Below are 27,886 nucleotides of genomic sequence, written 5' to 3' on the forward strand. Positions count from 1 at the left end.
TTCATGGTTACAGTAGATGGCTGATGTGGTCCTGTTTGAAAACACGATCGAAACTATTGCTCCTCACACTACCATTTCTTGGGTAAGAGCATTCTGAGATCTCTGCTGCTTTGCCAGGCTGAGTTGCTAGGAAGCTGGTCAGCCCAACCCTGTTCAAACATAAGAAGGTTAAATAATAAAAAGTGAATTTTCTGGGTTCCTAGGAATTCAAATTATAAACCATGTAAACAGGAGCTTTTCCTAGCCTTATGAAAAAACTAAAACAAATAAGAAAATTAAATCTATGGACACTTTTCAGAATTTCCATCCAAACCATTCCCCTACTTCCTAGGGGGTCCTCACTCTTTCAAGAGTTCCCACTCACCGGAAATCACGGGTGGCTTTATTTTGACTAATTATTATTTAAGTATCATCCTATGAGGAAGGACATATTACTGATGAAAACTTGTTGACTGGTAAAGGGTGTGTTACACACTTACTGGTTGACGTTGGTGCAATGAAGGTATACTCGAAGTTTATTTCTGTCTGGACCTTTCACACTTGCCATAAACACACTGGTGCCTACCAATTTCTTGAACAGAAGAGATAGCCAATAATCCTAGTTATGGTGGTTGGGGAGAGAAGGAACAAAAATAGATCTTATTTCTTTACTTAACAGAAACAGTGTGAGCAAATAGTTAATCCTACAGAGACTGTGACTGTTCTTCTGGAGTATTTAAATGGACTACACCTTTTGATCCACGTTCCCACCATGAATCTGAGGGCAGTTTCTTGTCTGCTGCTTTTTATCATTGGAGGACTATATTTGCACAATTCAGAGGGCCATGAGCACTAGGAGATATATCTCAAGAATGTAATTCATTGCTGAGAGAGTTTAAATATTCTTTCTTGTCTATCATCCAAGAATTCAAAGCAAAGCTCAAAGCAGAACTTTTAGATGTGCACAACTACATGCTCACACACACACAAAGGCAAGTCTTTACAATAAAACTTCTACCAGTTTAAGAGATTAAAATAATTTCTTTTTTTAAGAATTGTAAAATTTTTAGGTAATCTCCAGACCCTGCATGGGCCTCAAACCCACAACTGTGAGATCAAGAGTTGCCTGCTCCACCAACTAAGTCAGCCCGGTGCCCCCAAAATAACTTATTTTAGAACCTTATAATCCCCCTTCCTGAATAAAGTAATGGATTAGGCAACAGTCACTACTAGCTATGAAGTTAAAAAAAAAAGGGTGGGGAGCAAGAGAGAGAAAAGAGAGAGACGACCAGACATTATGTGCCTCTTATTGGAAGCATGTGACATCTCCTGTGAAGAATTTGCAAAACAAAACAAAATCCAAAAATCTGAGTAAGTTCAAGCTTCTAGGTCTAACTGCCAGTTTCCAAGAAACAGAGGAACAAGCTAATGGATAGCACAGGAAAAATTTAGCAAAGTCCAGAACATGGGAAACACTATAGAACAAATTACCTGCTTTCTTTAGTTAATAAATTCCACAGGACAAAAAAGGAGCAGAGGGGAAACTTCAAGATTAACAGACTTAAGAGCTATTTCAACCAAATACAATATATGGATCTTGTCTGTATTCTGATGTGAACAAGCCATTAAAAACACTTGAGACAATAAGGAAAATGTGAAACACCCACTGACTAAACATTGATGATACCGAGGAATTAGTATTTTACAGTATAATAATATTTTATATTTGCATAAAGCAGATACGTATTGACCTATTTATGGATATGGTGATACATCTGAGATTTGCTTGAAAATAATCCAGTGGTTGGGAGGTGAGGAGTGGGGAGGACTACATAGTAAACAGAATTGGGGATTTATATGCTTTTCTCTCTACTTTGAAATTTTCCATAATAAAAAGTTTTGTTTTGTTTTTTTAAAGAACCCTACTCAGAGTATCCCCCAACTCTTCCTTCTTCATCTGAGGAAATGTAGACCCAACAGGGCAAACACCTTTTGTTTTTCTGCTTACATTCAAATTTTTCACTGGAGAGAAGAGTCGAATCAATTATAAAGGAGATCTAACTCCAGTGTCATGTGGTGACTATTAGAGTGGAAAGCATTCAGGCCTCAGAGCCGGGATTTGTATAGGATTCTAGAGTAACATGGGACAGCTGTGTGACTCCCCTAATTACCCAACCATGTCTCAGTTTGAACTTCCTCATCTGAAAAATGGATCTAAGACCCTGCCTTGCCAACTCCCAGGATGGTTATATAAATCAAATAAGAAAAGTCATGTGGGGGCGCCTGAGTGGCTCATTCAGTTGGGCTTCCGACTCTTGATTTCGGCCCAGGTCACGATCTCAGGGTTGTGAGATCGAGCCCCACCTGGGCTCCTCGCTCCGTGTGGAGCCTGCCTAAGATTCTCTCTCCCTCTGCTCCTCCCCCCTCCATGCTTGCTCCCTCTCAAATAAATAAATGAAATCTTAAATAAAATTAAATTTAAAAATCCCATATTATGTCCCAAGTGACCCACATTAAAAACATTATTCTGCTTCTCAGTTTCTTCTCTTGGGACACAAAAGTATTAAAAAGTTTCTTCCAATTCATCATTCCACGGATTGGCTGCCTATTCAGAGTACCGAATTTCCTGAGAGGATTGATTCTTCATAGGAGGTTGGAACAAGAGGCCCTCAGTATACTCCAGGCTACTCACAGCAATGGGAAAACAACAATCACTTACAGGTAGAGGTTCGAAGTTTTCATCCACTAAGTGGTAGTTTCCGGCTCCGAAGAGCACTTGCCTCATCACCACTTCTATGCCCATTCTGGCCGACAGGCCCAATTTATCCAGCCACCTGGAACAGAGTAAGGCCCAGCTCTCTTCATGTTTGGAAACCAAAGAAACTCAATTCTAATTACGCTTTATTCTGATTAATTCATCTATGTGGGAGGAATTGACAGGAAACCAGAGAAGTGGTATCAATTATAAATAAGCCACTCTAATGAAATGGAGACTATCCTTCCCTTCTCATGTTCCCACTTTTGAGCATGACAATAAATCCTAGAATACTATAAATATGCCATAGGTGTTCCTTTCGGGGTAAGAGGAGTTCTACTAAGCAGAGTGGATAAATTCTCGCCCTAGAGGCAATCATTCTCAGTCTTGCTGGATACCCTCCCCACCTCTCCACCCCCAGACCCATGTGAGGAAGAAAAGGTTGAAGAAGAAAAGGCAGCTTGTAGTCATCGGTAGTAAAATGTGAAGTAAGTAGAATCACACCTAGACTGTTGTGGCTATCTCCCTGCCCCCCTCCATCTTTGGCTAATGGCAAGACAAACATCTTCATTCTTAACTCTCCTCCTCATGCCCCCATGAGCAAAAAGGATTCGTTCTTTATCGTGGATTTACAAGAATGAGGGTAGGAGGGGAAAGAATAAGTCCCCATTGTGCGGATACAGAACTATAGGTTAAGAATGTTCATGGAGTTATGGAAGGTAAGTACACCAGCTGTTTATAGCAATCAAGTTCGTTGTGGCTGGATGGCGAGGGGGATTTCGTAAGTCTTTAAACGCACTGGTAGCTCCTCTGGTATGACCTCATACTTCAGACTCTAAACTCCCTGGGAATCTACGAACAGAGCTACACGTACACTAAGGATCCTTCTCAGACTCGAACGTCTGGATGCACTCTTTCATGATCTCTTTCAGAGGAAGGACTCCTTGGCATATTTACGGGCCATAATTAAGGAACAGCACTTCTAAAACAATTCATTCATACAATGATTAATTTGGAACACCCATTACAGATGTCCAACACACTTCAGGAAAACATTTTCTTGCAAAATCTGGCATGAATCTTGGGTCTCTGCCATAGAAACCGTCTTTGATCCGCTGTGTGGCGGATGAGCCGTCTCAACAGAAGCTGTTTAATATAAGGCCAGGAGGACGTTGCAGGCTGATCCCCGAGGCGGTGCTGCTTCACTCACATAAAGCCAGCCACAAAGGTGTTAGACAGCAAGGGCGCTCCACCCCCATACGCAGAGCTCGTTTCTCCTAACCAAACCTTCTTGTGGGGTCGGGTCTCCTCAACAACCTATGGAACAGGAGAGTCCCCATTACATTTGCAGACAAGCTGACCAACTATGGTGTCAAAGCCTCGTATTCCCAGACCGATTTGTCCAATATACTTAAAAATACGTTCATGGTCATTTAGGTTTGGGCAATTTACTTTTATGGGAAGACTAAGTGTGGAAGGGATGTAAATCCTCCCTTCCTATGGCCTTGGAGAGTTAATGCTACCAAAAGGCTACTGGAAGTGCTTTTAATTTTTAATCGAAACACACGGGTAAGACCTGATGCTAAGGGGGGACTGAAAGTGACTAAGTGCCTGTTATCTAAAGAAAAACACGTAATTGTATATCCGTATGGAATTCAGAATTCGCTAGACTGCATAATAAACACTCTGGATTTACAAAAGTCCCTCCTTGTCCATGGTTTCGCCTTCCGTAGTATCGGTTACCTGCGGTCAACTGTGGTCTGGAAGCTGATGATCCTCCCGACCTGTCATCAGTAGGTCACTAGTAGCCTAACGCCACGTCACAATACATATGTCATTCGTCTCACTCCATCTCATCACGAAGCATTTTATCATCTCACGTCATCGCAAGAAGACCACATTTGAGAGAGACCGCATTCACCTAACTTTTATTATAGTGTATTGTTATAATTGTTCCATTTTATTACTATTGTTGTTAATCTCTTACTGTGCCTAATTTATCAGTTAAACTTTATCATAGGAACGTATGTTTAGGAAAAAGTATATAGAGGGTTTGATATTATCTGTGGTTCCAGGCATCCACTGAGGGTCTTGGACCATAGACCCTAGAGAGAAAGGGGACACGCTCCATTAGAAAAAAAAAAAAAAAAGACTATTACCTGGAAAACTTTTTGCACAGATGAAGTAAAAGTGTCCAACACATCAGGGTTTAGGAAATCTTCTTTGGTAGCAATTCGTCCATTCAAGTAGTAGCTAAATTATTCAGAGAATATTCAGAAAAAAGTAACTGTACTTTCTGCTTTTAAGTTAATTGGCTACCTGGCTCTCCTTCCTACCTCTTCCCATCCCTCTGTTATTAAAAAAAAAAAAAAAAAAAAGCAGAACTTCTGGCAAGAAGAGACCAAGATGGAAGAGGATCTGTTATTCTGTTTTTTGTTTTTTTTTAAGGTTTTATTTATTTGACAGAGAGAGAGAGTGCACAAGCAGGAGGAGCAGCAGGCAGAGGGAGAAGCAGGCTCCCCGCTTAGCAGAGAGCCAGCCGTGGGATTTGATCCCAGGACCCCGGGATCATGACCTGGGCCGAAGGCAGAGGCCTAACCGGCTGAGCCACCCAGGCGCCCCACAGTTATTCTGTCTGGAAAAGACACAGTCAGAAGTGCAGTACTTATAGGTTACCTGTTCTTTGACAAGCATAGTGATTTCAGCTACGCATATGCTCCATGATTTAAATGATAGTGTGCCTCGATCTTATGGGAACTACCACATGAGGTAAAATAAAGTTTAAATTTTTGTTTTATTAATATTAGAAGTCTAGTACATTGCTGCTTGAGATACCATTTGTTTCTTATTTGAGCTATGTCAATTAGTAGTTAAACGGAAATAATTTTTTGAAAACTAAGTAGTAAGTAAAACGAGCATTAGTTTCTTAGTACTAAGAGCAGAAGCCAGACTTACTGGTGCCAGGTAACCGAATCAATCACTTCTCCTCCAGCCTTCAGGAAACTGGAAGAAAAAAATCTATTACGATCTTTACTTAATCCTCATATGCACAATATATATGCGCAATGTATGCACAGGTCTGTTGCCTGGAAATGGGCTGGTCACTGCCTTAGCATCAGGCAAACACAAACTGGTATTCTGAGCCAGTCAACGTTTCCTCTTTTGGTAAAACATCTGCTTAAGTAGCAGATGGTTTAATAACAGGTGGACTATTGAGAATTCTCCACCAGAGAGAAATATTATTTTTAAGAAAAGTGGTTCTACTTCCTCTAGTTCCTACCTCCTCAGTATCTTGACCGTCTTTCCTCGAGGCTGGCCAACATCAGGCCCATAGAGATGCGAAGTTTTGAAAGTGGTTTTTCCTAGAAGTTTATGCAACTTGACAAAATCTTCTCCTAACTGCAATCCATCGATGAAAATACCAGCCTTCTTCCGGAAACTGTTAGGTTCTGAAAGATAGCAGTTCTCAAGGTAATCACGTACTTAGAAATTTGGTATTTGAAAGCAAACTTAAAAGAAGCATAAGAAAGCAAGAAAACATTTTCCAGTTACAAAAACTTAGAATTCAAAGGCAAGAGAAGGAAAACCCCTCATTATGAAGAACATATTTCAGTTAAACACAAATGCAAATGACATAACTAAAGTATGAGGGGCTATTACAATGATTTGAAGTTAATAACGGGGCTATTAAACTAAGGGATATTTGGGGAATAGGCTACATCCAGTATTTAATAAACTGATTTACTTAAAGAGGACAAAAAGCTTGAGTGGGAGGGGAAGACATTGAAAAACTGATTTCTACAATGCCATTAAAAGCCTTACTGAGCCTGTTTATTCAGAAATTATCTGTGCAGGTGAGCCTGGAAGTAGCCACACTGAAGACATGGGAAGGAGGCACAGAGTGTTCAGTCTACTTCCCCAAATATCTTGCACACACTCTGCCTTGTTCCCTTCTCCTTCTCTCTGGAAAGCAGACCTTTTTCTTGCAAAAGGGGGCCCAAGAAAGAGGGAAACAGGATGGCATAGCTCTGTTATCTTACTCTGAAGAGCAAAAGGAGTTGGGGTTGGGTACGGTAGGAAAGTAGGGAGGGAGAGATATAAGGACGGGTTCAGATGATCCATTATTCACGTGTTGCCATTATTGAAAGTTGTTCAGCGTCTAGCTAAGATATGGTTCCCTCTGCCCCTATGTTGTGTTCTGTGCTTCACCTGCCAGTTACCCTTAGCAACCTCATCCCCAAATCTGTCTCTAGACACTACTGTAACACACACCACTACAGACATGTATCTTATTTCTTTGCTTGCTTTCTGGTCCGTCTGGCTCCCTTCCTCTAGAATGGAACTCCAAGAAAGCAGGGACTTTGCTCTGGAGCCAGATAACCTGGGTTCAAACCCCAAGTCCTCCACTTGGTAGGCCCATGTCACGTGGGTATTTAACTAATCTTTTTGTGCCTCTTTTGTCATCCGTAAAATGAAGGCCATAATTGTATCCACCAAAGAGAAAATAATACTTATTAAATGCTCAGAACAGTGCCTGGAATATAGTATGTGCCCATCATATTACTACATCTCATTTCCCATTTTAGTTTCAGTTCCATTGGCTCATGTGTGGAAAAAGCACTATAAATATGTTTAAATGAATGTGACAAATCATTAGCACTTCAGTTAGAATTTACAAGTTCTTTGCAAAAAAGTGAAGAAGGGAACCATCAGGAGCTTGACCTGAGTGGTCTTCTACACCAGGAACTTCTAGCTGGAGCCTATCATGATGGTTAGGATGGAGTTGCTGAGATTAATTGACAAGTTGAGAAACAGAGAAAGAAATGAAAGGGCAAAAGCAAAAGTGCCTGCTGTGCAGTTTTCTGAGTCCAGCCTGCCAACCGTAATAGGTTTAAGCGATCCCGAAAACGTCAAGTGAGCCCAGGAGCTGTGGAAGTTTCTGGGTCCAGCCAGTTGTCTTCAGCTCAAGCAAAACATAAACTAGGATTCACAATAGGTTCTAGGATATACAAAGGAGTGTTCTGCCATAAGCAGTTGCAAAAGTTGCACTGTTGAGCACTCGTACAAGTGTGCCGAACCAAAAGTATATTTGCTAATATTAAAAAGAATGTCATAAATCGGAACAAGTAATGCCAAAGGGGAATCTCCTTACCAATGAAATGTTCCCCGGGGGCACTTACCATTGCCTAGTTCCCAAGAAATGTTATAATTCTTGGAAGAGCAATAGTCCAGGAGCAACTGAGCGTTAGAGCTGTTCCACTGCAAGTCCGCTGTTCGTAGTAAGGCATTTAGCCCAAAGATCAAGTCCAGTCCCGAGCAATTTGCAAAAGCATACAGCATATCCACAGAGCTTTCTAAAAGAAAAATGTTGCAACTTAATGGCTGGGTCAGCACCACAGTAATGAAGGCCTCCAGATTTGTTCTCCAACGAATAACTATTTTGGTTGTTAAACTGAAGGAATTATAGTCCTATATGAGTGACTATAATTATAAATATGAGACAAAAAATTGGACAGGCAAATAAAAAACTTAAAAAACCAGAATTTACTAGGACTTCATTTACTACAGCTGTTGAATCAACTTTCCATGCTGAACCAGGTAGAGTATCAGAAGCTTTCGTCTGGCACTCGGGTTGTGTTCAGATGACCTCAGGGGAACTCTTGCACGGGCCAGACTGTCATTAGTCCATACACGCCACACTCTTCATAACTGAAACATCTCTACTCACAAACCCAGTCACAAAATATTTTGGTAAATTTTACTCTATTTAAAAACAATTTTGGGGAAATTCATGTATAGGGTTTATTAATTTTAAATAAGTAAAATTTGACATTAAAAAACTGGCCTCGGGCTATGGATCTGTGGTTTCCAAACTCTGTGCCAAGACATCTGGCAAGCCTCAAGAAATTCACCATGTGGTTGTCAGACTGAACAAAGGAAAATATAGACAACTAGTTAAGTTTGGACTTCAGATAAATGAGAAATAATTTTTACTGTGTGTCTATACAATATTTGAGAAATACTTATAGTAAAAAAGAAAAATCAGTTTATCTGAAATTCAAACTCAACCAAGCAACCCTACTCGCATGGATACTACTGGACCCTTTAGTTTTGCAAGGGAAACGTCAACTCTGTTGGACATGACAAGAACTATATTACTAGTAGAATCTGGGACTGAACAACTTAATAACTGAAACTCTTAGGTATTTACTTGGGACTAGGTAAAATAACTTTAAAATTTAAACTAAAAAAATTACTGAGTCACGTAAGTGCTATAAAGGTTTGGGGACTTTTGAACTCCGCTTTTCTAATCACTAGCTAGTCTAAAATCACTGCTTGAGAGTGGCAATAATGTCAGTTTGAATATCACCTCCAAGTCGGGTATCGTATGCATAATAAGTCTGCAATTTTCATGTATATTTAGGGTTACTTGTTGAATAGAAATTCACTCTTGAACTCTCTAAGTTTAAAAAAAATCTAAGTGAATTACCGGGTGAGCTTAGCAGAGAAACCCTCAATTTAATATTGCCGGTAAAGGCTGAGGGGCAGAAACGTCTCTCGCAAGTTCTTTGAGGTGTTTTAGATGTCTGCTGTGTCACCCACTTCCACAGAGCTGCTGCCTGTCATCAGGGAGTTACGGACAACAAGGGTGGAAAAGCTCTCCCGTCCTGTGGCCCAGCATTCCACTGGATCCTGAGCCATGGTTTGGGATGACACAAACAGAGCCTTGGGGATTGTTGGGTTCTCCCCAAACCTCTACCCTCGTTTTTCCATGAGGAAACTGATACCCACGGAAATGAAGTGCTTTGCCCAACACTGCTTAGCTATTTGGTGGCAGTGCCCTTACTAGAGCCTGTTGTGAAGGGGTGACTAGACTGTCTTAGTCACAGCTCCATGTTAGACATACATATTGCAAAATCATGCCGTAAAAAGTTTCGTGAGTCAGGAATCCTCCTAAGACCTGAGCTCCAGGACCCACTCTCCTACTTACAGACTGTATGATCGGGGTGACCCCTTTACCTTGCGTGAGCCTCAGCTATGGATCCACAGTCCTGGAACTAGCACCACCGTGTGCCTACTCACAAAACCGAGGTTGAAACGGCATATGCGAAAACCCTTTGTAAGCCATAAAAGCCTTTACAGATAGCAGGCACTGTCACTACCTCATCCCTCTATGGCATTTTCGAAAAACCTAGAATGCTTGCATTTCAGAATATTTATTCAACTCATACTTGACTCTTTGTCTATTTCATTTTTCCAAATGCACTTGGAATTTATATAACTTAAAATTCTATTATATGCTTCCTACAACATAATAGTAACATCTAGAATAAGGGCTGTGTATTACTGAGTTAGAATCTACTCTTAAAAAGAAAAACACAACCCACTCAGCCTACTCTCTCCTCAAAACATGAACAATAAGAAAACTTACAGCTAATTTTCCAATTCCCAATTATGACCCAGTCTCTTATCTCTTATTCTACGAGAGGGTGGAAAGATCCCTGGGACAAGGATAACTTAAATGCTACACTAAAACTGGCACTGGTTCTTTCCCTGGCGTTACGCCATGTCTGTTTATATGAGTGTGTCCAGTTCCAGTGTGGGAGTGGGTGATGGAGGCGGACGAGTCAGGTGATGAGGAAGAGAGGTGGAGAAGGAGAGCAAAGAATTAGCTCATTAAGTAGAACTATTTGAATAAGGAAGTTCTTTCTGCAGTCACACCCAGAATTACATCTGTAACATTGCTTCCTTTTCCTGCCTAAACAGGCTTACAGAGTTTGCAGTCTTATGACAAATGTTTTTGTCACCTTCTACTTAAGTGAAACCCACCATCCAGTGGGTCCTGTAATTAGAAAACTTGCTTATATCTTCTAGGACACCTGTTTTAAGGGTATAGGCCACTGACTATTAGTCAGTGCCATGACAGACACATTAAAGGGCAGTGACTGTCCTTACCACCATAGACTTTTGCTGTCTCTTCCATTAGACAATGCCAGCCCAAGTTCCTCAGGCATTACCAACCTCAGTTGTCAGTACAGGACAATGTGTGGAAACACCTATAGGCCTCTGAGATACTTCTCACCATAAGGAGTTGGTGCCCAGACTAAACACAGTGCATTCCTATCTATATGTTTCTAAGACATGTATGTTAAAACAAAAAATTTCAAACCAAGAGTCAAATGTTTCCAAATACAAATAAAGTATCCATATTTATTAAATATTTTAGCTAATAGGGTGGCTACAATGACCTATTTACATAGTTAGTGAAGGAACTTTCTTCTGGTGTAGGAACTATGAAGGTCCTAGTCCCAGAGGCAGGGAAAGATGGTGGAAACCTGCCATCTTGATTCCAGATAGATTGTGTGAGGTAGGAAACTGGTGTAAACAGGTGTAATGCTTAACATGATGCAAAATAAAGTAGAAATCAATAGATTACCTAACACCATGGAGTCTTCTCTTAGCAGACCTATATCATAATGATTTATTGTGAGACCTTACTGCTATAGGTCTCTTGTCCTCTTGTCATTCCCTTCATGGGACTGAGATGGCCCTGTGTCAGGCCAAATTCCATGCAACCACAGATCATGTTATTAAAGTGTCAGAGTTGCTCCCCACCCCATTTAAAATGCAATAAATAATTTAGAGGATGCATTATCTAATGACATGTAAACTATTTTCTGATGTTTTATGTGTCACATCTTTTCTGTACCTTATAAATAAAAAAATAAAAACCCACTGGATACACTGAAATCCAGATAGTAGCCAATAAAATCTTACAAAGACAAAGAATCTACTTCCAATAATGTACTCTTAGAAAGGCCAAGTGACCCAAATTAACTACAAGATGATTTATTTTTTAAAAATGAAAAGACAGTTGTAGAATATCTGAGCAGTTATTCCCTTAGCTGAGATCTGGGCCAATATCATCCCTTACTTAGTTGGGTCTAAAACACCAACTTTCAGATAAAAATATTTTTCATAGTTAAATAAGGATTGCTTGTTTCAGTTGTTTTAAAGCCCTGCATGACAACATTATCCCATTTTGAAGACTGGATAACTGTTTCAGTGAATGGAAATAAATTCTGTCTTCGTCAAGCTAGTTCTATGTCTGCAAAGCCACAGAGGAAAGAAAAAGAGAGAGCTGCTTGATGGCCAGCAGTGTCTGGTATGACACAGGCTTCCACTGCCTAATGGTATACCAGCTCAAAATAGGGGTTGCTTCTGGGACGAGAATGGGTGGATTCTGGATGGAATGGATGACGAGGTGTGAATGGTTTTCACAACTTGCTCTTTTTTTCCCCTAAAGATTTATTTTTATTTTAAAATAAATAATCTGTACACCCAGCATGGGGCTTGAACTCCCAACCCTGAGATCAAGAGTTGCGGGCTCATCAAGGAAATTCAAATCAAAACCACACTGAGATACCACCTTACGCCAGTTAGAATGGCAAAAATAGACAAGGCAAGAAACAACAATTGTTGGAGAGGATGTGGAGAAAGGGGATCCCTCCTACATTGTTGGTGGGAATGCAAGTTGGTACAGCCACTCTGGAAAACCGTGTGGAGGTCCCTTAAAAAGTTAAAAATTGAGCTACCCTATGATCCAGCCATTGCACTACTGGGTGTTTACCCCAAAGATACAGACGTAGTGAAGAGAAGGGCCATATGCACCCCAATGTTCATAGCAGCAATGTCCACAATAGCTAAATCGTGGAAGGAGCCGAGATGCCCTTCAACAGATGACTGGATTAAGAAGTTGTGGTCCATATATACAATGGAATATTACTCAGCAATCAGAAAGAATGAGTTCTCAACATTTGCTACAACATGGACGGCACTGGAGGAGATAATGCTTAGTGAAATAAGTCAAGCAGAGAAAGACAACTATCATATGATTTCTCTCATCTATGGAACATAAGAACTAGAATGATCAGTAGGGGAAGAAAGGGATAAAGAAAGGGGGGGTAATCAGAAGGGGGAATGAAACATGAGAGACTATGGACTATGAGAAACAAACTGAGGGCTACAGAGGGGAGGGGGGTGGGGGAATGGGATAGACCGGTGATGGGTAGTAAGGAGGGCACATATTGCATGGTGCACTGGGTGTTATACACAACTAATGAATCATCGAGCCTTACATCGAAAACCGGGGATGTACTGTATGGTGACTAACATAATATAATAAAAAATCATTATTAAAAAAAAAAAAAGAGTTGCGGGCTCTACTGACTGAGCTAGTAAAGCACCCCCGTGATTTACTCTTCATACTTCTGTATTTTACTTTTTCACAAAGAATGTATCCGTGTCTTCCCTGACTTCCTAGTTCTTCAGAGCAGTAAAGGTTATTATCAGCTCGTGAATGAATGATTTCTAGATTTCACTTAATGGCTAGTAGGCAAAGTCAGGTGGAGAAGAGAAAAAAAACCAGAAGTTTTGGGTTCAAGATCTCCCATTAACTCTTGATAACATTTGAGTATTATGCCGCTTTACCCAACTGTTGTAGGGCTTACGTGATTCAAGCTCAAGTTCAAGCTATCCATGTATTTTGGGGGCTGGGACACCTGCAGGGTGCCCTTCATCTCTTACTCGAGTAAGTGCTGTTCTTGAACTTTTTCTGATGCTGTTCTCTGAGCAGCAATTGTTCCTGGAAGGGCCATTCCAACTGTAACTTCTTCTCTACATCAGAAGGGAGGGAGCCAGATTTGCAAATATCTGCAAATGGAAGAAATAGTTTAGAGAATCTCTTTTCAAAGTGGTGAGGTTGAAATCCCATACATTTTGTTCATTACCTATTTATGTGACTAAAGCAGGATAATATATTTCTGGTTTTTAGGCATGAGGTCAGAGAAAGATATATTCTGTTACACATGTCAATATTGCTGGCTAACCAATCACCACACAAAAAAAACACCAAAGGGCAGGTCTCCTAAGAAACGTTGGACGTACCCTGGACACAGCTACACTGGACATAACTTCAAGTTATTTAACAATTCAGAAGGCTCTTCAGAAACTTAAAATTGCTAGAGAACCCCACCGAAGAAAACATAGTTCAATTCTCTTAAGATTCACTTTCAAAATACTCAGAAATTTGTCTTGCTGGACTCTATCTGCTTTGTGATGATTTCCTCTTGCCATAATGGTGGGACGGGAAATGTTGACTTTTTTTTCTCCTTCAAATATGGTATCCTCAAACTTCTGAGACCACAACATGGGCAATTGGGAAAATCAACCACCGTGCTGTCAGGCTAACCGTGCTTCCTTATCACAGGACAGCAGAGCTGCTGGGCGCTGGCCGCCAGTGCGGGCTGACCGGCCAACAACTTCCTTTCTGGGAAGCTGCATGTTCTGGCTTTCTGGCAGCTGTTGCCTCATCCCTCCCTGTGCTCAAAAAGGATGTTTCAGAGGCACCTGACCCCCCCACCCCATATACACACAGGATGAGGAAAACTGATGAGCAAAGGAGAGTCTCCTGTCTGAACTTAAGAGACCTTTCAAACACACGTGACTGATAGGAATGGTTAAGTCTAAACATAAATTATTCCAATATGGCATTTGAAGAGAATTCTCCTGTTATTTTTTCATTTTTTTCTAATTACTCTTCTATCAATTTTGGCCCAATTACTGATTAACTCTTCTGGACACTACCTAGCTGAAGAAAATAGAAGGAAAATATGTAATATATGATATAATGAAATATTATTCACTAATATATACATGATGTGTACATAATTCAACTATATATGCACCATATTTTTCACAAATGTTACAATAATGATTTAACTTCCGTTTGATGTCTGTATAGTACTTATGAAAGACATAGGGCAGATCCTCGTTGCTCCCTAGGGCAGGTTTCTCAGGGGGAGCCAACAGGCTTCCAAATAGCAGAATCACCTGAGGAGCTTGCTAAACTCGTAATCTAAGGTTGGAACATGGAATCTAAATATTCAAACTCACCCCAGGTGACTACGGATAGCCAATGAAGTTTGACAATTACTGCCCAATAAATCAAATCTTAAAATCCATCCTAAGAGGCAGAGCATATCCCCACACCCTCTTGTTATACCTTCCATTCACATTCTATTTTCAGAATAAATGGGTTTCAATCCAATGCTGTGTGTCTTCAGCTGGAAATACTCTTTTCAGTTTGACACGTTTCTGCCCACACGCTCCCACTAAGCAGCTGTGTCCTTCAGCTACAATCATTGTCCTATTTACAGCACAATTAACTCTCAGTTATGCCCAGCACAATTTTTTGTGTGGGGTCTCACATTCATGAAAACATGGCGAGGAGGAAACCTGCCCCCTGCTTCCTCCTTTTGTGAGAGTGCCTCCATCGGGCAGTCGGGAGCCCTTGATTTCTTACTAATTGTTAAATGTCAGCTGGAACATTTCTCTGAGAATGCTCAAGACTGACTCAAGGGAATTAAAATGTATCGGGAATGTTTAAAAAGTTCACCCTGGTTGACTTGAGACTGCCAGTAACTCCTCTCTTCAAAGGTCGGTTCTTTTTGGGGATCGAAAATGAGAAAGTCCGTCTTGGTGCCACCAAATCGCAGGTATGCTGGAGACAAGCCTCTAGCCAAAGTGCGAAGCTTTGGAGAACTGTTCGGAGACAAGCACGTAATTAAAATTATGTTTTCCAGGAAAATCCAGTCAAACATGATTACGCTTGAGGTGGACCTATTTCTTAATACGTAGCTGTACGGGGCTTGGAGGGAGAAGTCCTAGCGCGAGAACGGGGAAGTCTTCTCAGTCTGACCCTGTCCAAGTACAAGGTTGCACGTCTAGGCGCCTGCAGGCAACCTGGAGCTCTGACTCTGGCAAGAACTTCTATTTTAACTTGACAAGTAGGATAGCGTTCAGTACTTTCAAAACACTCACAACCTTTTATGATCGATGAAGGAAGAGAGGTTAAGAGAGTGGGCACTCTAGGAAAGCTGACTTTGTGTTTCTTTGAAAAATAGATTGTCTTCAAAAATGTATATTCTTGGGGCCCCCGGGTACCTCCGTAGGTTAAGCACTGGACTCTTAATTTTGACTTGATCTCGGGGTCTTGGGTTGGCCCCACATCAGGCTCCACACTCAGTGGGGAGTCTGCTACTTGGGATTCTCTCCCTGTGCACCTTCCCAACTTGCACTCATGCGCTCTCTGAAATAAGTAAATCTTAGGGCACCTGGGTGGCTCAGTCGGTTAAGCATCTGGCTTGGGCTCAGGTCATGATCCCAGAGTCCTGGGATTGAGCCCCGCATCGGGCTCCTTGCTCAGCAGGGAGACTGTTTCTCCCTCTCCTCCCCACTCATGCTTTCTCACTCTCTCTCTCAAATAAAGAAATAAACCTAAAAAAATTATAAAATTAAATAAATCTCTAAAAAAATGTAAAAAAAACCGTTCATGTTCTCAGATAAGTTCATAAATGAGTTAGGATTCTTCCTCTTCTCCTTAACTCTGGCTTTCAAGGAAAACTGTCCTTCTAAATTTAAGTCAAATGAATTAGAATTAGGTAAGATTCTAATTCCTATCATCCACAACTCTAATTTGAACAATTCTAAATGCATAGCCCATCAAGTCAAAAATGCTGCTGGTGGGTGCCCGTTAGGTGCTCCGAATGGCACCAAATGCTCTAGAACGGAATCAGAGCGCGCTACAATCCCTTCCCGCAGAAAGATGAAGATGTCATGAATATTTAAGTGAATAAAATGAAGATACCAGAAGACACAGGTAACAGGGACACCTGCCATGCACTTCTGAAGTCTCACACATGTGATTCTGGCCACACTACTCTCTGAATTCTGTTAAAACACAGAAAATCAATGCCATGCAGTTCTTTGCAACGGTCCGATTAATTAGCTTCCAGGTGGGTTCTTCCAGATTGGAAAATCGTTCCAGCAGGACTAATTAATTGGCAACATGTCTTAACATCCGAGGAATTAGAGGCCTGACTTAAAATTTAAAATTTTTACATTTTTAAATCTAAAATTTTAGGATATTGCTGAAACTATATATACTGCTATGTAAAATGTTTGAAAGATAACTTTATTTATGCTTAGGAAAGAGAACTTAAAAGAGGGAAACAGACCAAAGGATAAGTCTCCTGCATTAAAAACTTCAGCAATTCCTCTTCCCCATTCTTTTGTTTATTCATAACTTGAGAACTTTTTACTGTACTACCTAGGCACTCGTGCCTTCATCACCCTCTTCCTCCATAAAAAAAAATATTTAAAATTATATTTCGTGATGATATTTCTATAAAGACAAACGAGTGAATATTATATATGAAAATATTTTCTTTGACCTAAAAGTTCATGTTCTTTGGCTCTTACAAGAAGTTAGAAGATTTTCATGGGCCCCTAAGGGTGTTGTAGGTTCCGGCATGCGGAAACGCAGTACAAAGTGAGTCTTCAGAAATGTACTGTATGGTGACTCACATAACATAATAAAAAAAAAAAATTAAAAAAAAAAAGAAAAGAAATATTATCAACCTGGCATTCAGTGCTGACTGAAACACCAGGCAGCACCAAAGAACCCAGGAAGGATGGCCTGTGCCCCCAAATCCTCACAACCACTTGAAAATAAGCAGAGACGCTAACTTGGACTAAGTAAGGATTCAGAAGAAAGCCATTTCCACTTCGCTACAAACACAAACAAAAATAAGCAGGGAAGAGGGCGCTGTTGTTTCATGAGCACAGAGTTTGCATCTGGGAAGACGAGAAAGTTCCCAGGTGGGGGGTGGCGATGGCTGCAGTATGAGTATACTTAATGCCACTGAACTACACACTTGAAACGGTTAAATGGTAAGTTTTTTTTTTTTTAAGATTTTATTTATTTATTCGACAGAGATAGAGACAGCCAGCGGGAGAGGGAACACAAGCAGGGGGAGTGGGAGAGGAAGAAGCAGGCTCATAGCGGAGGAGCCTGATGTGGGGCTCGATCCCACAACGCCGGGATCACGCCCTGAGCCGAAGGCAGACGCTCAACCGCTGTGCCACTCAGGCGCCCCAAATGGTAAGTTTTATGGTTGGTATCTTTTACCACAATTAGAAGAAACTGCAGACATAGTGTGATTTCAACAATGAAAATAATATATATAGAAGGTGGTAACAGGGGTCATTACTATGTACTGAGATGGACGGCAGACTCTCTTCTGTATTTTATAAGTGTTCCATAATAAGCATATGACATTTTAATTTATACAAGGTGGTTTTGTGTGTATGTTTCTATTTTTTAAAGATAAGCGAAGAGGGGCGCCTGGGTGGCAAAGCGGTTAAGCGTCTGCCTTTGGCTCAGGGCGTGATCCTGGCGTTCCGGGATCGAGTCCCACATCGGGCTCCTCTGCTGGGAGCCTGCTTCTTCCTCTCCCACTTCCCCTGCTTGTGTTCCCTCTCTCGCTGGCTGTCTCTATCTCTGTCAAATAAATAAATAAAATCTTTAAAAAAATAAATAAATAAAAATAAAGATAAGCGAAGAAACCAAAATTTAGTGAAGGGAGACATAGCCATCTGTTAATCAATAAATATTCATGGCAGGCCCATACTGCCAGGCATATGCTAGTTGCTGGGGATACAATAGCAAACAAGACAGAGATAGCCACTGTTCTCATATAATTTACAGTCTTGCATATATATATTTTTTATTTAAGATTTATTATTTATTTATTTTAGAGAGAGAGCTCTCAAAAGTGGGGGAGGGGCAGTGGGAGCGGGAGAGAGAATTTTAAGCCGACTCCCCGGTGAGCACGGAGCCAGACCAGGGTTACGGGGTGGGGTGGGGGCTCAATCCCATGACCCTGAGATCATGACCTGAGCTGAAATCAAGAGTTGGACGTTTAACCAACTGAGCCACCCAGGCACCCCAATTGCATACATATGTATTTAAACAGGTAAATAGGCAATTCTAAAACAGTGCTATGAGAACACAGGAAGGGGATCCTAACCCAAACTTTGGGCTGGGGGTAGGGTGTGGTTAGAGGTTTTGGGGGGAAGTAGCTTCACTGTTTGACATTCAAAAGGAATAAATCTTATCCGGGTCAAAGATAGTGAGGTGGGGTTGAAGGAAGCGTTCTAGGTGTAGAGAAATGTCGGGCAAAGCCGGAGGTCGAAGAGAATAGGACACCGCTGAAGAGCTAACAGATGGGGTTAGAGCCTGCAGACTGGGGGCAGGGAGCTGCGTGGAGAGGATGGACTACAGAGGTAAATAGGGCCGCACCGTGGAGGGACTGTGAGCCACCATGTCCTGGAATCCAGCTTTCTATGAGGGCAATTTAGAGCTATGGAAGGATTTAAAGAAGTGAAATGGCCTCAGCAGACTTCTATTTTAGAAAAGAATCTCACACTGCAGTGTAAATACCTGAAAAGAAGGACCAAGAGTGTGGTCACATTAACATAAGCAGGAAGTGATAGGCTGAGATCGGGTAACAGCCTTGGGGTGGAGAGAGGTGGATATTCAAGACACCTGTGGAGGCAGAAATACTGGATTTGGTGTTCAATCGGATATTACAGAAGAGTCAAGGATTACCCCCTGGGAAGCATCTTGGAAGATGGTAACATTCGCTGAGATGAAGAACAGGGGATAGGCTGGAGATGGGGGTGAGGGCAGGGGGAGAGGCTCAGTTTTGTAGAACTGGAAATGCTAAAGCAACACCAAAAAACATATTTCCATCTGGCCCTCAGCCATAGGTAACTGGGGCTGAGGGACACATCCAGGCGAGATGCAGAATGGAGGGTCCTCGGTCTAAACGTCAGTGACTGGTGACCTGCAGCCCACGGGTGCAGAGACACGGCCCCACAACGAATACAAGGAGCTTCCTCAGAGTCACTTCAGGCTGGCTCTGTCCCCCTGCCTTTGGTCAGGCATTGATTCTGGTTGTTGGCATATTGACTGCCTTTGATGATAGAGGAAGCTTATTTCGATTTTTTGTGTAGCTGGTACCAGACACTGATGCCCTCTGGGAAATGGAAGAAAACTACCACCAGGTGGAAGGAGCTATGGTACGTCAAGATACATATCTGCACACAGCCTGGGTCAGACGCCTGAGTCCCAGAGCCTACCTCCCAGAGAGCGACTATACCACCTCGGGTCACTCTCAATCACATTACTCTGCTTTGATTTTCTTCACATCATTCACCATTCTCTGAAATTAGCTTCCTGTTATTTGCTTGGTTTCCTATCTCTCTCCCCTCCACGCCCTGCAAGCTCTTATCTCTCTGGCTGATCAGAATCTCCGCAGCACCAAGATAAGGGCCGATAAGGGCCGGGCAAACAGCTGGTGCTCAATAAATATTTGTTAAGTGAATGAACAAGCGAGTCCACCCTGATGAAGGGCCAAGTGGGGCCAGACAAAGACTGTTTTCTGAACACAATTAAAACCCAATGCTATGGCTCCTGCCAAGTAAGGAAATCACGTGTTTCAAAAGTATTGGTTTTAAAGACCTTGTTGTTCGTCTTCTTTGCAAGGGAACATTTTCTTGTTTTGAGAATACAACACTGATGCCCTCTGACCAAAAGCAGATTTTAAACAGCTGCAAAACATGTCATAAAAATAAAACTGATCAAAGGTACACTACTTCTATCATATGGGGGGGAGGAGTGTGGGGGGGATCGATCACCACCACAGTGACTCGGAAGTAAACGAAAAACACCCACAGAAAAGCAGCTGCAGATAGTCGACTTCCAGAGCAGTTTGTTAGGGCAAAGCAAAGTCTGCAGGTATTTTTATTTTACCTTCCGTGTAAAAATAAGCGGCTTACCTCCGACACCAAAGCGCAGGTGTGCGGCAGCCAGCTTGCACCGGCGCCTACCCGCTGTGAGAGCCAGCTGGGGTACTTCGAGAACAAGCCGCTGAGCTGCTGGCAGTTCGCAATCAGCCGCGGTGCGAGCATATATACCACAGAAATCAGGGGAAAAGCAAACACACACACACCAAAAAACAAAACCCACCAGCAGCCCATAGATAGTTTCCCCTCCTCCCCAGAGCAACTGTTAAACTTTCCCAGCACACAGGGCACGACGTCAAGCCACGGAGGCGGGGGAGACCACTCAGGAGGCTATGTGATATGAAAAGAAGGCCCAAGTCAGAAGTCCGAGGAACATCAAACATTTAAGACAAGCTAGAGAAAGGGGCGAAGAAGACGTGTTAAAGAGGTGGGGGAACCCCCAGAAACGGGAGCGACATAGTCCCGAAGGGATGAGAAAGAGCTTCGTTGTCCACCTGGCCAAATGCTGCCAAGAGACCCCAGGACTCTGGTAGGGCCGCAGAATCAAAGTACCACAGACCGGTCCCCCAAACACGGAAATTTACTCTCTCATGGGTGTGGAGGCTAGAAATAGGAAACCAAGGTGTCTGCAAGGCCACGCTCCCTCTGAAGTTACTGGGGGAGGAGCGGTTCCAGGTTCCCTCCCAGCTTCCGGTGGTTCCCTGCAGGCCCGCACTCCAGGCTCCACAGCCTTCTCGGTGTGGGTATCTGCCTCCACATTTCCTCTTTTTTAAGGACATCAGTCGGAGTGGATGAGGGCCCCCTCATTACACTACAACTAGATCTTTTTTTTTTTTTTTTACATTTTATTTATTTATTTGACGGGGGGTGGGGGGGACGGTGCACAAGCAAGGGGAACGGCAGAGAGAGAGAGAGAAACAGGCTCTCTGCTGAGCAAGGAGCCGGATGGGGGACCACGACCTGAGCCGAAGGCACATGCTTAACCCACTGAGCCACCCAGGTGTCCCTAACACCAATCTTTAATCAAAAAGAAGTGAATAAGAGCAAAGCCCAGTGTGGTGACAGGGAACACAGGATGAGAGCCAGACAGGGAGACAGTGGCCCTCACACTGGAGTCATGGCAGTCGCCTCTAGCACGGGTTGGGTTCATGCAAACTCAGTGTTTTAGACACTTTGCATACATTCTTTCACTCAATCCCAAAACAAGCCAGTGAGGTAGGCTATCATGTTCTTTTTATAGACAAGGAACCCGAACAGAAGGAGGCTGTTGCCCAAGGTAACAAACCGGCAGGGGTGTAAACCACATTCAAACTGGTGGGCGATCGCTTAGAGGCCGTGGTGGGAACGCGGAAAGGGCGGCAGTATTGCCGAACGCACAGCGTCCACTCCAAAGGCCTACCTCAGGCAGCCACGTCCACTTCCGCTCTTGGGTCTTGAGAGAAGAGCCAAGTTTTAGCTAGGGTGGGAATATTCTGCGAGGAGGACAGAGCAGGGTTGCCATGCAAAGGGCTCCAGGGAGCATAGGGAAAGGTTTGGGAGGGAAGGGAACGATGAGCACTGAGCCAGAGGGACAGCGCTCAGGGGCCAAAACATGTTGAGTCTATGGCTTGTAATTGTTCTCAGTTCTCGGTTTCTCTGGCTCTGGTTAATTCTCTCAGCAACAGGCACATAGACGGCCTGAGGTTATTTCCAATATCGGTTTTCAAAACGTGCACTTGACATTGATTAGAAGTGATTTTCTGACTATGAAAAGCAAATTTGTCTATGATGATGCAGGGATCTGATTACCGAAAGTCATTATTAATAACTACTTCTCGAATTGGCGAAAAGGGATGAACGTTGCTGAAAAAAAAAATAAGCAAACCCTTATGAAAAGTAAGCCTGGGCACCTGGGTGGCTGAGTCGGTTAAGCGTCTGCCTTTGGCTCAGGTCATGATCTCAGGGTCCTGGGATCGAGCCCCACATCAAGCTTCACATCAGGCTCCCCACTCAGCAGGGAATCTGCTTCTCCCTCTCCGTCTGCTACTCCCGCTGCTTGTGCTCTCTCTCTCTCTCAAATAAATAAATAAAATATTAAAAAAAAAAAAAAAAAGGGAAGGGAAGAGAGGGGAGGGGAAGGGAGGGGCGGAGAGGGAGCACAGCGGCAGAATCAGTGCTGTCGGTGCTTAGCACCAGCTTGTCCGCCCTGCCTGGGAGCACTTAGGGTCTCCAGGGCTGACTTCGCACTCTACTTTTTTTCCCTGTGTTAGAGAGCCGTGCTTGTGTGTGTGTCTTGTTTGTACTGTGGACCTCACTGCTGAGAAGGTAACCACTAGCCGCATGTGGCTAGGACTTGAAATGTGGCCAGTCTGAACTGAGATGTGCTATGAGTATAAAATATACACCAGCTTTTAAAGACCTGGTTTGAAAAAGAATGTAAAATATCTCATTAATATTTTTTATGGGTTGCATGTTGAAATGATAATACTTTGGATATTTTGTGTTAAATAAAATATATTGTTAAAATTAACTTCACCTGTTTCTTTTACTTTTTTTTTTTTTTTTTTTTGAGAGAGAGAGAGAGAGCGCGAGAGCATGAGCAGGGGGTGGGGGGCAAGAGGGAGAGGGAAAGAGAATCTTAAGCAGGCTCCACGCCCAGTGCAGAGCCAGAGGCAGCTGCATGACACGACCCTGAGCTGAAATCAAGAGCCGGATGTTTAACTGATTGAACTATCCAGGCGCCCCTCTTTTACCCTTTTTAACGTGGCTACTAGAAAATTTTAAATTGCATATGTAGCTTGCATATGAGGCTCACATTATATTCCTTTTGAGCAGTGCTGGTCTCACCCCCCCCCCATCTTTGAGGGTCAGTGCCTCTTTGAAGCTCTGCTCATAGTCAGGCATAGGAAATTTTTGATTGGGTTGTTGATTAGTTGCCTCGGGAAGAAGGCAAACTGAAAAGATGTTCCTTTCCAATTCTAGATTGTTCTATCACTGGCATTTAAGTTCTGTGTACTCTACATTCTCTAATTGCAAATAGGAAAAAAAGAAAACCACATCTGTTTGCTATCATGGGAAGCCAGAACTATGCCATCTGATTAAACTTGCTCAGGCCTCTGGCGAAGCACCCTAGAGGTCTGGGCCCTGACCCTCCCATTCTCAGGTCAGTGCCTCTTTTCATTACATCAGTCCTCTCAATTTGTTTCTGGACAATCTTTTTCTTCTCTAGCCTACCCTATTGCCTTTAAAGGATATAAACTGCTTTTGAAGAAACAGATGAACATAGGGGATGGGAAGGAAATATAAAATAAGATGAAAATAGAGAAGGAGATAAACTGTAAGAGACGCTGAACTCTAGGAAATAAACTGAGGGTTGCTGGAGGGGAGGTGGGTGGGGGGATGGGGTAGCTGGAGGATGGGCATTAAGGAGGGCACATGATGTCATGAGCACAGGGTGTTATATGCAACTGGTGAATCACTGAATTCTACCCTGAAACTAATAATACACTGTATGTTAACTAAATTGAATTTAAATTAAGAATCTATATCTAAATCTGTATCTATATCTATAAACTGCTTACTTTATTTTTGTGCACTCTTGTCCCTGCAATTAGTATCTGGGCTCAGACTCTGCTCCTTCATGAACAGCTGGTAGATTAGGGGTCATTTACTGCATCTCTCTAACCCTCAATCTCTTTATTTTTTTAAAAATGGGGATAATACTAGTCCTGCCCTCACAGTCTTGTAGTAAGGACAAGAGGGTCAATACCCAGGAGATGCTAGGAATGCGACCCGACATGCTGAAGGCTCAGTGAGCACCAGCTATTTCTATCACCCTGTCCTTGGTCCTCCGGCTTCATCTGCTCAGCTCTTGCCATCTTTGCCTGAGCATCTGCACTTTTGAGCACCTGTAAGAGAACAACACCCATCTCACAGGCATTAAGCTTAGTGTTGCCATCTGAGAGGGCCAGGTCCCTTGGGGCACTGTGCTAACCATCCTGGGGAGATAGTAGGCTCTCAGACCCTAATTGAGAAGCCAGGTCCTAGCAGACAGCAAGAGGAAGCTCCTGCCTATTCAAACACCAGTCTTGTAAATCAAAGCCAGGAACAGTCTGGAAGTGCTCGCAGAAGCCTCTGGGAAGCAGGCACTGAAGACAGCTTCTGCCAAGGGAGTGGACTGGAGTGGTCAGGAGCCAGCCTGGGAGAGAAGCCCGTATGAACAGGGATACACTGAGTTCTGGAAACTGAAGAAATAATTTTATCTATTGCACACTATACTCTTCTGGTTTCATTATCCTCCCGCCTTTAACCAAAAGGTGGGGGCTATGGGGAAGAAAGAGTGCTACGGGAAATGAGGCAAAGTTATCACCCTTGCTAACTGCAGACCGGAAGTTCTGAGGCAAAGGTATCACCCTTGCTAACTGCAGACCGGAAGTTCTGCGTGCGTTGGGGGTGGGAGGTTAGGGTGGTGCTAGTCAACTGGTTCGCTCCACCGCAGGGTGATCAGACCTGGATCCCAAAAATCCTGCTGTAGGGCTTTTCTTTTGGATCTGTTTCTCCAGGAAGAATCCCCAGATGGCCTTCCTTGGGGAAGGGTGGGGCACACGGTAGCTACAGCAGCAGAAGAGGACTGGTGCTCTCACATTTCGGGAAGTGGTTCAGTTAGTGCCTCTGTCTTCAGCAAGGCACCTCAGGCCTTCTCTTTCCCTATTATCCCCCCACCCCACCTCCCAAGCTAGGCCCGGGGTCCTCAGATACTGAGCCCATAGTTCAGCGTTTCTCCAGAATTATCTTTCCGTCTCTCCCAACCACCTGCTGTGTGATATCAGCTTCCTATCTCTAAGAGGAAGGTCATAAAATGGGGATTCCTCTCCACCAGGCAATTCTCCCTCTCCTGCCATAGGGAAAGATGGAGGTTAATTATGATCAAAAGAGACACACAGAGAACTGGTGAACGGTTAGCAAATACTCATTATTTTCCAGGAAGAAGCAATGAGCTTAAATTTTGAACACTTTGTGGCAAATGCTGTGCTCCCTACTTATTTATTATCTCATGAAATCCTCATAACAGGGCTACAAACTGTTTAGAAGTTCTATTCTACAGGTGAAGGAACTGAGGCTTGCAGTTGCCAAGCCACCCATAACAGCCAAGCCACCCATAACAGCCAAGCCACCCATCTTTGGCAGAGCTGGGAATGAAGTCGGTGTGGTCTGCCAGTGTCTTCACCATTACGCTACCTGCTTTTCTTTACAGAATAAATGACCAAAATTAGCAGTGGCTGGCATGGGTACAGGCAGAAGAGCATGTAAGTGTTTGGGAATGAGGAGATGCCCAGCTGTTTGGACTGGTTGAGGTGTGGCCATCTCCGGAGGCTCTCATGACCTAGATAAGTGGCCTAGATGACCTGGGACTGTCCCTGCAGCTCCCTGCCCTGGGATCAGCCTGCACTCATGGGGCAGGGGCCAGTGAACAAGCACCAGTTTGTCCCTCTCAGGCAAGAAAAAAAATTATGGCTGATTTTGCAGCCTCATGTTGAAAAAATATCTTTTTATTAAGGCTCTGTAAGTTCCTGCAGTAGTCCCCTAAGTCTCACTTATTTAATATTTAGATTTTTTTAAAAAACAGTATAATACTGGAAATCTCTGGGGCGCCTGGGTAGCTCAGTCGTTAAGTGTCTGCCTTCGGCTCAGGGCGTCACATAGAGCTCCTCCACTGGGAGCCTACTTCTTCCTCTCCCACTCCCCCTGCTTGTGTTCCCTCTCTCGCTGTCTCTCTGTCAAATAAATAAATAAAATCTTAAAAAAAAAAAAAACTGGAAATCTCTACCTTGTGCTTAACTTTGCTGGGAATCTAAAACAGTTGCTTAAAAGTTTATTTTAGGGACGCCTGGGTGGCTCAGTCAGTTGGGCTTGGCTCAAGTCATGATCCCAGGGTCCTGGAATTGAGCCCCACATCAGGCTCCCTGCTCAGCGGGGAAGCCTGCTACTCCCTCTCTCCCTCTGCCCTTTCCCCCCTCTCATGCTCTCACTTGCTCTCACTCTATCTCAAATAAATAAATAAAATTTTTAAAAATAATAAAAGTCCATTTTTAAATTTATAAAATTATATTTTATATATACACACACTTATTTTCCTTGGAGACCTTTTCCATTTGACTTTTTTTTTTTTTTTTTAACTTTCCTAACAGAGTTTAAGAGAGGGAAGCCTGGTCCACGATCTTACCTGTCCTACACTGTGCTGCAAATTCAAGGGCGCACTTGCCTGGGTCCCCTCCTCCAGGCGTGTTTCTGGGGCAGGTGGGAAGTTTCTTTTCCAAATTTCCCCTAATACCTGGCCCTTAGTTGGCGCTTAGGCAACCCTTGCTGAATGAATGAAAGCGAGAAAGAGCGGTTTGGGGGCGGCTGCCCGGGAGAGGAAAGGAGGAGAGGAGGGAGGAAAGGAGAGAGACAGAGAGAGACGGAGAGAGAGAAAGGTTCCCGGGCGCGGAGGTCAGCAAGGCAGGACACGGGGACAGGCAGGCCGGCGCTTACCCCAGGAAGGTGAGGAACCGCGGGTCCGTGGCCAGGTTGGCGTCGATGGTGAAGGACAGGAACGCCGGACTCACCAAGTGCACCGGCCGCTCGGTGGAGAAGTCCAGCTCCACAACGTCCTCGGCCTGCTCGGGTCCCGCCAGGGCGCCCGGGGAGAAGGGACCGAGAGGGCCCAGGAGCAGCAGCAGCGGCAGCCCCGGCTTCCAGCGCCGCAGCATCTCGGGCTCACCTGGCCGGCCCACCCGCTAGCCGCCTCCAGCGGGAGCCGAGACCGCGCGTACTTCCTCCCGCCCCGCCACGGCGCCCTTTTCTCCCTTGCTCCTCACCCCTCCCCCTGCGCCCTGCATCCCTCCCACTCCTGCCCTGCATCCCTCCCACTGCTCCCTCTTCTCGCCGCCCCGCCTTCCCCCGCTGGCTCCCACTTCCTTGCAAGCTTTCCCCTTGGGGCCAGTCACGCCCACTTACGAAACCACACCCACTCGGAGGGTGCGGACCTGGCCCGGAGCCAAGTGCCCAGGAGCCCTGGAGAGGGAGCGCCCGCGGACCGGCGCTGGGCATCCAGACCCCGGAGCCCAAGGTCCTTGCGCCCGTTTCCCACTTCCACGCCTTGTGTGGGCGGCGCCAGGCCTTCTGACCCTCAACTCAAACCTCCAGCTGGGCATTCATCGCTCCCCGCGTCATCCGGCTTAGCAACACTTGCTTGTCTCTTGATTAACCGTGTGTCCTCTGACCCGAGAGCTGTTTCCCAGGCGTCTTACTCTAACCGAAAGGTCGAACCGGGGCATTGGCTCGTCCACAGCTAGAAAGAGATCCACCTTCAAAATTTCCCTACCAACTTATCATGAAAGGAGCACTTGGCAGAGCCTTAGAATATCAGGTGCTCCAGCACCTGAAATTCAGGACAGGAAGCCTGAGTTTGGGGTAGTGACT

General features: G+C 43.8%; 1 protein-coding gene across 2 annotated transcripts in view; it reads right to left on the reverse strand.

Moving 5' to 3' along the window:
• HPSE (heparanase) overlaps nt 1-27,299 on the reverse strand; it is a 33,663-nt gene extending 6,364 nt beyond the window's left edge. Inside the window, exons 1-10 of one of the 2 annotated variants that reach the window (XM_026509832.4) lie at nt 26,957-27,299; nt 15,192-15,337; nt 13,322-13,447; nt 7,915-8,088; nt 6,015-6,183; nt 5,690-5,737; nt 4,894-4,987; nt 3,945-4,051; nt 2,699-2,813; nt 480-598 (exon numbers count right to left, since the gene is read on the reverse strand). In XM_026509832.4, the coding sequence (XP_026365617.1) occupies nt 480-598; nt 2,699-2,813; nt 3,945-4,051; nt 4,894-4,987; nt 5,690-5,737; nt 6,015-6,183; nt 7,915-8,088; nt 13,322-13,447; nt 15,192-15,337; nt 26,957-27,174 (1,316 nt within the window). In that variant the 5' untranslated portion in view covers nt 27,175-27,299. The remainder of the gene's footprint in view (nt 1-479; nt 599-2,698; nt 2,814-3,944; nt 4,052-4,893; nt 4,988-5,689; nt 5,738-6,014; nt 6,184-7,914; nt 8,089-13,321; nt 13,448-15,191; nt 15,338-26,956) is intronic. The other variant, XM_044388127.3, reaches the window with a different exon arrangement.
• Between the last annotated feature and the right edge of the window lie 587 nt (nt 27,300-27,886).

The sequence above is a fragment of the Ursus arctos genome, unplaced genomic scaffold (genome assembly GCF_023065955.2).
Source record: "Ursus arctos isolate Adak ecotype North America unplaced genomic scaffold, UrsArc2.0 scaffold_9, whole genome shotgun sequence".
NCBI lineage: Eukaryota > Metazoa > Chordata > Mammalia > Carnivora > Ursidae > Ursus > Ursus arctos.